The 12,261-nt window shown below is 32.5% G+C and overlaps 1 protein-coding gene across 1 annotated transcript in view; it reads left to right on the plus strand.

The window, feature by feature from the left end:
* Positions 1 to 12,261, plus strand: part of LOC129218821 (glutamate receptor-interacting protein 2-like) — a 186,614-nt gene that overhangs the window by 114,066 nt on the left and 60,287 nt on the right. Inside the window, exons 3-4 of the mRNA XM_054853143.1 lie at positions 8,142 to 8,213; positions 9,391 to 9,454. Of these exons, the coding sequence (XP_054709118.1) occupies positions 8,142 to 8,213; positions 9,391 to 9,454 (136 nt within the window). The remainder of the gene's footprint in view (positions 1 to 8,141; positions 8,214 to 9,390; positions 9,455 to 12,261) is intronic.

Consider the following 12,261-nt stretch of genomic DNA (forward strand, 5'->3'; position numbering starts at 1 on the left):
TTGAATAAAATGTAGTGGGAACGACTATATAGACTAACTTTTTGCGGAATTCTGAGAACAAATCAAGATTAATTAAAATTATGATGGAATACTACCGATTTGGAGGAATGACTGTTGTACAAGTGGATAGGAAACCCAATGTATTAATTTGCTCAATTGCAATAAAAACATGCCAGAACAGCTCCAGACCAGTAGCAGTAATAGGTACTGATACAGATCTGCTCTTGATTCTAAGTGAAAGAGGTATGTCTGGAACATCACTATTTTTTACCCTCAAACTAAATTAATACAAAGAAAAATGTTACAATATATTGAAAGTACAAGAAGCCTTGGGTCCCTTGAATTATCCTATTCTTTTGCTCCACTCAGCCACAGGATGTGACTCCGACCCCTTTGTCAACTGTATTCAGAAAGGGTGAATTTTGAGCTTTCAAGTTGCTAAAGGAAAACCTCAAACTGCTTTCTCTGATCTCACAGCTCAGTAGTTTTCAGCTTGATCCATCTAGAAAATGTCACCCAGATTGTTGAAGCGTTGCTGAAACATCTTTTTGGTGGGCGTAACTTAATTCTCTACGACATCTTACGATTCAACCGGTATAGTAATTAAGTAATCAAAACTCCTTCTTCAAAATTTAAAGCTCCGCTACTCTTCCAGCCACAAGTGCAGTTGCTTCACAGCATCCATTTTGTGTTTATCCAAAAGTACAACAGTGGCTTAAGAAAACCATGGATCCAAATAAATGGGGACGTGTTATGAAAGAAGGTGGAAGGTTCACAACGTTTTTGTCATTTCCCGAATCTTCCAAAGGAATTCTGCATTTAATGTTTTGTGACTACAAGTAACAGTAATTATGTGAGACTGTGATCTAGATGCCAATGAAAACGCTGACCTTTGATGTTCCAAGTTTTCCATGTATTGTTTTGGTGAGAAATGTAAAAATTCAATTTCTGTGCGGTTTTGAAGATGAGGATGATGATATTGAATGGTGATGCTTTTTTTTTCTAGATTTTTACTGATATTACTATCTTCTATTTGTCTATTTTACATGCTTTTCAAAAAGATATTGTATGTCAGTTTTTAAAGTACTAAATAAATGATAGTCTGCAATGTTTTTGAAAATTCATTATAAGGTCACTTTTTTTTTCTTATTATTTTCTCATTCCAAAGCTAGAAATAGCAAGATTTCTTTCAGAAATGGAATAAAAGCTACTTGAGTATTCAGTAAATATCAATCATTTTGCAGTTCATATTTTAAAAAGAATACCATAAAAAATTCTTTACTTTAGTAGCTTATTTGTTCTGCCGCATAATACGTAAAAAATAGAAATTTTAGCTTTTGATGTAAAAACAATTGCTTGAACTTTTTTATTAGTTATTTTAGATTATATATTAAAACAGTATTACTTTTAGAGCATACAGGTTTTTTTAGAACTGAAAAATCTACATTTTTGACCGAGTTATAAGGAAAACAAAAAATACTAGGTGGCCATCTTTGATCTGCCATTTTGGATGGAAGCTCACATGGGATCTTAGCGGACTTTATAGGATTCACCCTACGTGCTATGAGGAACTAATTCTGAAAATATGTCTTAATTATAAATTTGTGGTGCAAAAAAATCTAAATTTACTAGGCCAAAGTGCGAATTATAGGCCCAGTAGCAGATTTAATGGTTTTGAGGGATAGTTACAAAACATTTTTGAGAGCTCTTAAAAGATGCACATAACTATAAAAGATATTGTTTATGTGCCTTTTTCGATTCTCTTTGGGGCCCCTAGGTCGTAGGGGCTCCTCAAAATTGCGACAATGTAAATCCGCCACTGGATAGACCTTCATGATGGGATTTTTCTTTTTTACCATGTAATTGCAGCTCAGATGAAGCACTTTGATACTATAGGCTGGATGTTTGGTAGGTAGACAAGTCGAAAAATGACGTCATCATGGAATGACAGACTCATCATTTGCTAGCAGTGACAAACAGTTGAGAGTCGTCTCAGCAACAGGCAGAGCGTAATGGGCAGAGCATAGGAGTCAGGAATGCCGAAAAGTTTTCAGGCCCAAAATTTCCCCAAATCATTTTGCTTCATACTTAGAGGCCACTCAATGGTGAAGTATGCATGCATGTATTTCATATCTTTGTCAATGCCGGTAGCCCACTTTCTTGCATAAAAATAATTTCATAAAGTTATTAAAAAATATAACTGCCCCCTCCCCCCTCCAAAAAAAAAGAAACTTTTTTTTTCAAGATTTAAATATTGAAACCCACGATTTAAAATGCCAGATCTGGGAGAAAATTACCCTGCTTGAATCAGTGGTTGCCAGTAGAGCTCACAACGTGCACATCAACTAACAATGGTTTTCAGCAAAAATCAGGCGAGAAACGGCACTCTCAAAAGTCAAAGATTAGGGGAGACCGGGGATAGTTGGCGAGAACTTTTTAAACTTTTTTAAAAAAATGTTTTAAATAAAGTAGAATTTTTTTCTTTCATTCCTTGGATAATCTGTATGGTATCAGCAATAAAGTCGTATTTTTGTTTTGACAGTATTTTACTTAGTCTATTTTTGACATAATTTTTTGTGAACCTTTGCAGAGTTTGTACACTTGCCCCGTCACGGGGTAAGTTGGCAAATTGAGAAAAACTCATCGATCATGACCCTTCCCAAACCGTCGACAGATTATAAGCCCACGTTTTTGCTCAAACACTTTTTCCTGAACTTAAACACATTATGTTTACATATTTTTCATTATGCTACTTTGTCATCTTTATTGTAATTGTAACTTAATTTCAATTTAATACATGACTTGTCGTCATGTATTAAATTACAAAATGCGATTAGAGAAATAAAACTTATAAGTTGAACAATTGTAACAAAAATGAAAATCATCTCGGCACTCGCTTCAAAAATAAATAAATACATAGTAAATGAATTTAATAAAAATAAATATGCAATAAAAAAGGAGAATTAAAATAAATTAAATAGCAAAAAAATAAATGAAAGAGATCTTAATTTTACTCTTTGCATCTTTGTAAACAGCCTGTTATTGATACTAAAGCCCTGTATCCGTCTCTTAAGTGGCGACACACTTTGATCTATGCACTGCGTGCCGCTTCCTACTGCGATTGGAGGTGGGCAATCACGTGGGCTCAGTCCGTCATTTTGTGTCGCTGCCTGTGTGATTTCACTGTGCGGAATACTAGATATTTTCTCTTTGCTATTCGTAATTTTCATCAAAAGCTATCTTAAATGTGAAGATGCCTTGGTGTAGTGCATTTGGATGTTCCAACAGTTCAAAATCGGGTCACAAGTTGTATCGTTTACCTATGGGTAAAAGAAATGAAGGAAGAAGAAAACTGCTGCTGGATAGGATAGTTGTCTGATAGTTTGTTGATTTTTATGGTATGATAAGGGTATTCCCTAAAATCATATATAGTTCCTTCAAATATTGTAAAGCTTAACTATGTAACGGCACCTAATAAATTGCTAGCAGCGGTAAAATATTTGCCCTGTTTTCAAAACTGATAGTTCTGAGTTTAAGAGAACAAAGCCGTGAAAATTTAAATATGCTAATTATTTTATTTCTAATGTAAATTTTCTATTGTTTAGTTAGTTTCAAAATGTCTCAATAACTGTAGCAAAATTATTTTAAGAAAACATAGTTTTGCTTTTAATTGTGTCATAGCCATGAGTTTCAGTGTGTTGCCAAGTTAATTATTCATCTATTTTGTGCTAAAATCTCAAGATATTAAAAATGTGAAATTATTTATTAAAAAATTAAGCTTCTTTGAGATTGCAGTAACATGTAACTGAAGCCAATTTATACAATTATCTGAAGTTTTTTTTTTTTTTTTTTTTTTTGGTCCGGAAAAATGCTGTTTTTGTTTAATTATTACTTCGACGTGAAAATTTTTCAATAAAAAAAAATATATGATTTATTCTAGTGTCTGTTGATTTATTAAAATTCATTATAGCAATTTATAACAGTTCGTCAAAGATGTAATCTGCACTCTTTTATTTGAATTCCTATTGGTATCAAATGATTCAATTATTATTATTATTTTTTAATATTGATTTAAAACTGGTTAAAACACTTAATTATGAGTTTGTTGATTTTTGATTTTTTAAGAACTAGTAGTATTTTAAAAATCTGGTTTGAATGAAAGGCATTTTTTAACGTAAAATCGTCATGAAAAACAAGCAAGTTTGGTAAAATGCAAAAAAAAAAAAAAAAAAAGGGAGGAGTCCTGCTGAAAAAAAAACCTTATTACCTAAGGCAAAAAGAAATTTTGTAATTTTTTAGATGTGAATAATTTTTCATAAGAAAACTACACACATTAGTAACATAAATGATACTGCTTTACATGAATAAGTTCAAACTCTTGCTCAAGTTACAAACAATTTATAACATAGTTATAATTTAGCTCACTACTTTTCTACTACACCAAATTTCTAATAATAAATCACATATTCAAAACACTTCAGGTAATTTGTAACTCAGAAGGTCTTTGTGGTAAAAAAAAAAATACTCTTAAAAATATCGAAAATTCCTTCGAAACACATTTTTACTAATATGCGGTTTAATAATAAAAAATACATTTTACTAAGATAAAATTCAACATTTTTGTACGTATATTGTCAGTTACATAAGTTACACTTAAAAACCTGCTAACATTCGTTGATAAAAAGATACTTTTCAATGAGCGAAACTCTGTACTTTTCTACTATTGAGATAGGGAGAAAGTTGCGGAACGACACAAAATGGCGGACGCTGGAGCGTGTCGCCACTTAAGAGATGGATCGAGGGTTTTAATTGATACAAAAAACTTCCCCTGTGTTACTTTTGTTTTGTTTTTTTTAATTTGCTTTCATTTTTTCCTAATGACCCTCTCTGAGGCTTAAATACCCATGTAATTACCACCCTTTGCTAGAAGGGAAAGGAGAGGGACCTGATCACGGCATACGATGCACAACGCGCAGTAGCAGTACTTGGCAAACAAACACTGCACACAGTATAAAACCTTTTTCCCGCCAAAATTGAATCGCCAACTCGCCTGTAAAGTTTTTTCTATGATAACTAACTTTCCTTAAAGTAGGAGAAAACGCAAAAGCATTAATCTCTACGGAAGTGTCCAGTCTTATGGGAAGCTATATGGTCTTTGGTTACGTGACAGCTCACTCAGAGCTGTAAAACCAAAAACAAGACAATTATTTAACACTCACACACTTACCCCTTCGCATACTAGCCCCGTTCTCCCCTAAAGCTATGCAGTCTCTTTGTTAACATTTATTCGTTCAGGGGGGTTGGGAGGGGGGGATACCTAAAAGCGCATCAAAATTTACCTCAAAGAAAGAAATCGCTATGAGGAAAAAAATTTCTTTGTTTTGAGGAAAATCTTCTCTGCAGTGCGAATCTCAGTTGAGGCAGGCGGACACATTCTGTACCACTGTGTCAGAACGGAGCACTTCAAGCTTGCCTTTCATTGGCTGCCTCAAAAATTTACTGAAGCTAAGAGCTTCATTACACCATAAATAAACTTTCTTCATGCTATCTTTCTGACAATGACATTGGGTGAAGTGGCATCTTTAGCATATCAATTTTAGTGTAAAGTTATTTTTACTTAAAAATAATTATTTCCTATAAAATTTGACTACAATTCCTTGACACTCTTGCTCTATTAATTCCCACTCAACTCTCTGCATTTTTTAGTTTTATGTGTAAACATTTTAACTAAAGCAGGGTTGCCACGCACCGGGAAAACCTGGAATTGTCAGGGAAAATGAAAATGGCTGAAAATCAGGGAAATGTCAGGGAAAATGAAAAATTGCATATTTCCTATCGTTCTTGCGCAGCCTGCAGTCTGTGACGTCAAAAAAAAAAAAAACTTTCAGCTTTGTTTTTTTTCGCCGCCATTCCCTTCCCATTCGTGATTTTGTCATTCCCCTCTCTCTTCTTCCCCCTGCAGCAGTTCTTTTTATCAACTCTCTGCCATTGCCGCGTGCGCCATAGCAGTCCGCGGCGGACATGCGCAGAAGGTACTTCTTTTCTTCCTCCTTTGAGCGGGCTCTGTTTAAACGCTGCTTGTTTACGTCAGCAGTTCTGAAGTTGTTATGATGCACAGTACATTGTTTTGTCTGCGAGTGCGACTGAAGTTTTTAATGAGCTGCAATAATCTTTTCATATTTTATATTATTTCTTTAAATTAATTAACGAAATCGTATTTTATTCTAAACAATTTTGTTTTGTAAATTTAGTTCATTAGACAATTTTAAACTTAGAAAGTTTCTTTTTTACAGAAGTATCGCTAATCTTTTAGTATTTTGGTAGTGATCTTTAAAGACTTCCAATACGCTTCTTTCTTTCTAAATAAAAGTAATCCGATTAAAAAAAAATCTGCACATCAGAGAAGTTTCTGATCAATGCTCAAAATTTAACTTTATGACAGGGTGCCCACAGGAGTGATTATGTCGCAAGTTGCGCCATCAAATTTTTTTTTTTTTTGGGGGGGGGGGATTTTTTAATTACTTATTTTACTTTATTTTTATTCAAATTATTTACTCATATTATTTTACTTTATTATTTTCATCTGTGTGTGTATATTATTGGGGAGCGAGCACACATTTCTTTCAAAACAATACTAATTAAAAATAAATAAATAGGTAAAAAAAATAAATAAAAAAAGAGTGTTAAAAATTAAAAAAAAAAGCGCTAAGGCGTTCAGAAATATTGGGGGGGGGGGGAGCACTCCTGTTTTATGAGCAACAAACAGGGGAAATATGTGAAACTAAAAGATGCATGATTTTTTTACAGGCCAAAGTTTAAAAGCGCTTTGAGTTCAATGGATTGGAGGGGTAGAAGGCAATAATAGAAAAAGTTTAGGTTTCATAAGTTTTTTGTTCAGATTATTTTAGCAATTAACTTTATTTTTGTGATACAGATGCCACAATTGTTAATTTTGCAGTTCTTTCACTTGATGTAAGGCAGTGGCTCCTCGCTATTGAAAATTAGATATGCAACATTTACATTAAATGTTTATTACAGTCATTTGCTTCACTTGTGTTAGTACATTAGGGTAGTTCAAAAATACACTTTAAAAAAAGGTTTCTCCTAGAAAACAGGACACCACTCAATGTTTTTAGACATGTGGATAGTAAAATACTGGAAGAATTTTAATTTCCTATTCCAACTGAAAGAGGGTGCTCGACCCCCTCCCTCAAACTTCATAAGTATGAGGAGGGGGTTAAAAAAATACATTGAACTGAAAAAAACAATGTTACATACTATAATCTACACGAGTTATATGCATATTCATTGCAATAAAATAATTACTTACATAAAAAAAAAAACAGCTGAGGAAATTAAATGTTTCTAAATTTGTGACTTTTTCTATGCTAGAGCTAATGTTAAATTAAGGGGTCATTGAGCACCCTCTTAAAATTTGAGTAAGAAGCTAAAACTTTTACAGCACAATACTATTAGTAAGTTAAAAAAAAGATATGGGGTGTCTTAGACTCGAGCTGAGAGAAAAAAAAAAATGAACCACCCTTAGTACATATTTTTGATTATTTCAGCTTGAGTAAATTAAATTTGGTAACCATTTTTTGTAAAGTTTAAAAAAGAGGTAAGTTTTATCAAAATTTGAGATGTATATATTAATGTTGCAAAATGAAGGTGGAGATCAATAACCTGGAATTTTTCTCAAAACCACCTGGAAAACCTGGAAATGTCAGGGAATTTCATTCTTGAACTTCCGTGGCAACCCTGTAAAGTGTAATAAAAATTGATTTTTAAAACAGAAGTCAGGCGCTTAAGTTCTGATGGCGGGGTTTTCATTGACATTTCTTATCATTTCTTATCATTTTTATCCTTGAAAATTATATAGAAAAGAAGATATAAAGCTTAGAGGGGGGCCTCTCCTCCAAACGCTGAGTATGAGAATTTAAGCTGTAGCCCCCGAAAGCTGATATTTTCAACTTCTATTTGTGAATGTTTTGACAGAAAAAGCTTAGATATTCAATTAATTATTTTCTGTATTCATAACTAATTAAATCATGCATAGTTAATATTAAAAGGTCATAGCTAAGAATATTTTGTGAATATATGTATTGTCAAGTCCTTATTTTAAAAACAATTTGGTATTGCAGAAGACAGAAAAGGAATTTCATTTGTTGAACTAGAAAAGAAGGAAGGAACTACTCTTGGACTTATTATTTCAGGTATCAAGTTTATCTATATACCATATGTTTGTTGTTTCTGTGTTGTATGTGTTCAATGTGCAAAGTCACACAACTTGATTGGAATGATATTTGGAAGTTTTAAAGGCATGCCGGATTTATATATAAGAAATTTTGTAGTAGAACATATTATGCCCGTCATTTCAGCCTTTTCCCCCCGGGGGGGGGGGGGGGAGTTGGATGTACTCAGTATGCTTTACATTAAAAAAGCAACACATTGCATACATACCTCTTATTTCTCAAAGTCGGAGGGGGGGGGGTAGCAGTAGTGTAGTTAAATTTGGAAAGTGTGGCTGGAAGCTTGTAGTTATGAACAGTGCTACGGAATTATAGCTGACATGATACTTTCAGATATTTTAACTTAAAGCGTCTTCAGATAAAATAAATTACAAAACATAAAATTGAAATAACTGTAAACTATTCAACTATTTCTGAAAACAAGCGCTTTGTTTTTTTCAATTCCAGCTGTTCTTTTTACAGGAAATTCTATGCAGCTATGAAACCTGATGAATCAATCCTCTTGTGTGCACAAGTAGTGATTTCTTTTTACTAAAAACTGTTTTTTTTAAAGAAATGCTCTTAAGTGTCAGATGAGAATTAGTTTTCAACTAAGAAATCAACTGAAATCCTTTTAAATGTTTTCCCTTTTTGTGGTGATCACCATTTTTAGATGCTATTTTCGAAGAAAAAAGTGAAATCTCTTTTTAACTAGTAAGACTCCAATTTCGCATTTTGGTTTTTTAACTAATATTTTTTGTTCTTTATGAATACTGTTTTTGTTTTGTTGCCAGGGATGAAACTGGATTCGTAACCACCTTTTGAGGGCCTTTTCTTCCCATAATAAATACATAGCTATTGCTTCTCATAATTATTAACTGCCCACGCAACATCATTTACTCTGCTTGTTAATTAGAAATACTAAACTGTACAGTTTTTATTTTGAATTAAAATCATGTTTAATGTTGAGAATGCTGAACATTTTCATGCAGCAATTATTAATGTATTTTAACTTTTGTCATCATATATCATTGCCTAAATGATTAATAAATTTTCTTTTCCTATTCATTTAATTTTTTTAATGTAATTATTTTTAATCAATTGTTTTGCATGTCTAATTGAATACAGTCATTATATTTATGACAAAACGTTCATTTTTCAGGTGGCGTCGATAAAAATTCAAAACCCAAGATATCTAATTTGAGACCTGGAGGCATTGCACACAGGTATGCATTCTGTATTAAAATTTTGAAATTCTTTGAGGACAAACTAATAATCTAAAGGAGTCAGGTGAAGAAAATAAAACCTTGCAGACACTTCGTACTGATTTGCTTTTCCTTACCCTCTTTTTTATTCTGTTTCTTTCTCTTTGATGATAAAAACCTATCTGATTTTACTGCAATTATCCAAAATTTGTTGATACTCCAGTTAAGATGTTGTCACAGTTATGTTGTCCAGTTAAGATGTAATACTATGATGTCACAAGTGATGTTAAAGGCAAATTTACTTTTTTTTTTTTGTCATGGTAGTGGTGTTAAGCAAGGCAGATGATATCCCCCTACTTTCTACTTTTTATACTAGTGTCCTTGTACTTTTTAACTTGTAACATACTCATACTAGTAAATGACCCTCTCTTTTTTTTCCATTATTACACCACTGTCACGAGATCAGCTCATTTCTTTATAAGATCCTCATTTAGATATTTATATTGTACATTGTTTCTAAAAATAAATTCATGACTGTTTACTCTTTTCTAACATTTATAATTTTAAGCTATGAATTTTAGAAGCGAGATTTAATGGCAACTCATTTTGTGTCTCAAAAAAAAAAAAAAAAAAAATGCTTTTTTTTTTTTGTAATTTTTAAAATTAACAAAAAGGAGACAAAACCTTTTCTTATTGAAACATAATTTAGTTTTTCTAGTTACACCTAAATCTATGATCTGCCCCATTGTCTCTCTTCTTCATCTTTACATTTCATGCAAGAAATTTCAGCTGCCAAAAATTTTTTTTGTTATTAAGTCCTTAGTTCAGATTTATCTGGTTTTGTGCAAATCTGTGATTTGTGCTTACTCGTATTTTTGAACCCCCCCCCCCTCCCTTTTAAAAAACCTTTGTCTGTAGGACTAGCAAGCTTGGATACAAGGGAAGGGCGTTAGGGGCAAGCGCCCCTCCCTTAAGCCATGAGATCTTTTGGGATTATCAATTTGTTTGTTAATTTTAAGCATATTATTATTTATAAGTCAAAATGAAGTTAGAGATGATAGGTTTTCAACCTAAGTAGTGTGCTCCCGTAGGGGGGCATGGAAGAATTTCAAAGGGGGAAGGATGCGTGAATGTATTCACAAAATAAAGTAAGAGAGTAAAACTGACTTTACTATAATTTACTCAGTTTTGAGATCACATATAAATATTATCTACATTACAGCCATTTTTTATATAGTTCTTCTCTACATGTCCCTGTGAATCTGTATTTGCAGTATTAGAAGGCATCAAGTAGAAATATTGAGTAGAGATAGATATTCATATTGACCTGAGGAGCACTTTTTCACTAGTTACAATGAAATATTCAAAAACTTGCCAAAAGCAAACAGTGGTAATTCTCCTATTAATGATGTGAAAATGATTAGCATAGCATGTTAACCACACATATTGCTTCTAGTTTGTTTGTAACCTGTTCAAAATAACGTTTTGTGCAGTAGTATTAAATTTTATTTGAAATCTACATTTTCACTTTGTAACCAGCCTCAACTGTTCCAACTAGCCAACTAGCTTTGGCTACGTGTCTAGTTTTTTAGATGGTACATTTTATATTTTATTTACTTTGGCTAGTTTTTGTTACATTTTATGTTTGTACATTTTCAGCTTTTGAGTTTTATGTTTTTACAATTTTTCAATTTTATATTTTACATTTGTAGATTCTACCTTTTCATTTTTTGTTACATTTTACATTTTTGTAGTTTACTTTGTTTCATTTTTATATTTTACTCTTTCTTCATGTGTTCTGAGTGCACCATTGTTCTAGTCAATGAATTCATACGTTCAAGTGCTACTGCTAAAAATAACAATAATAAAAAAAAAAACTAGCTTTGGTTTCAAATTTTGATTAAACTCTTGTATTTACCACATTATGGTGGTGTGATAGGTAGGGGAGGGGTGGAGTAAGCTCAAATCAGTATTTAAAGAAGGACACAGAGCTTGAAATGTTCCTCAGTGACATTAAGAATAGAGAAATTTGGGATTTTCCCCTGGAATTTCGGCATTTAAATCCTAAGAAACGCAATTGTATGCAATCTTTGGTGATGTTAGAGGAGAGGAGTTCAGATGCCCTCCTGGAAAAGTTTTGAAAATTTCTCATTACCCTGTACATTTTTCGAAATAAAAGTTTAAAACTGTGATTGTAGGTTGAAGTTCTCTCCAGGTGCACTCCCCTGGGAAAGTTTTGAAATTGAACTAAAGCACAATTTTAGGTCACCTTTGATTACATTGGGGGAAGGGATACTGTCTTCTCTTTCTTAGTTTTTTTGAAATCGAAGCTTCAAAAAATGCAATGCTAGATGTGCGTTGATGATGTTATGAGATGCAATATTAGAATACTTTTGTGGTGATGTCTCGAACTCTTTTCAGGAATTTTCCTAAATTCACGCATTTTTAGAATAGCCTTGTCTGTGTATAAGGAAGGAATTAGATTCGGAACCCCCTCCTCATCTTTGGCTAAATGTCTATTTCTTTTTATTTGTTTTAAATCAAAATGTTGCATTTCTCCAGTTTTTATCTTCAAAAAGAAAGTTGACTGTTTGATATTGCTTGTGTATGCACGCATGTGTAAATTAGGATACACCATAAAGAGTAAGTAATGGATTTTCTGGATCCACCCTTGAGCACTAGTTGTAAAGATCAAATTACATTTTTAATTAGTTAAAATTATTTTCTTAATATTGAACATAGTTCTCTGAAATGCAATTAAAAGTCATTTTTTTGATATAGTTCAAAATAAGATAAATAAAGATCTTTGTGCTGAAAAGTAAAGTAAG

This window comes from Uloborus diversus, chromosome 3, assembly GCF_026930045.1.
Source record: "Uloborus diversus isolate 005 chromosome 3, Udiv.v.3.1, whole genome shotgun sequence".
Lineage (NCBI taxonomy): Eukaryota > Metazoa > Arthropoda > Arachnida > Araneae > Uloboridae > Uloborus > Uloborus diversus.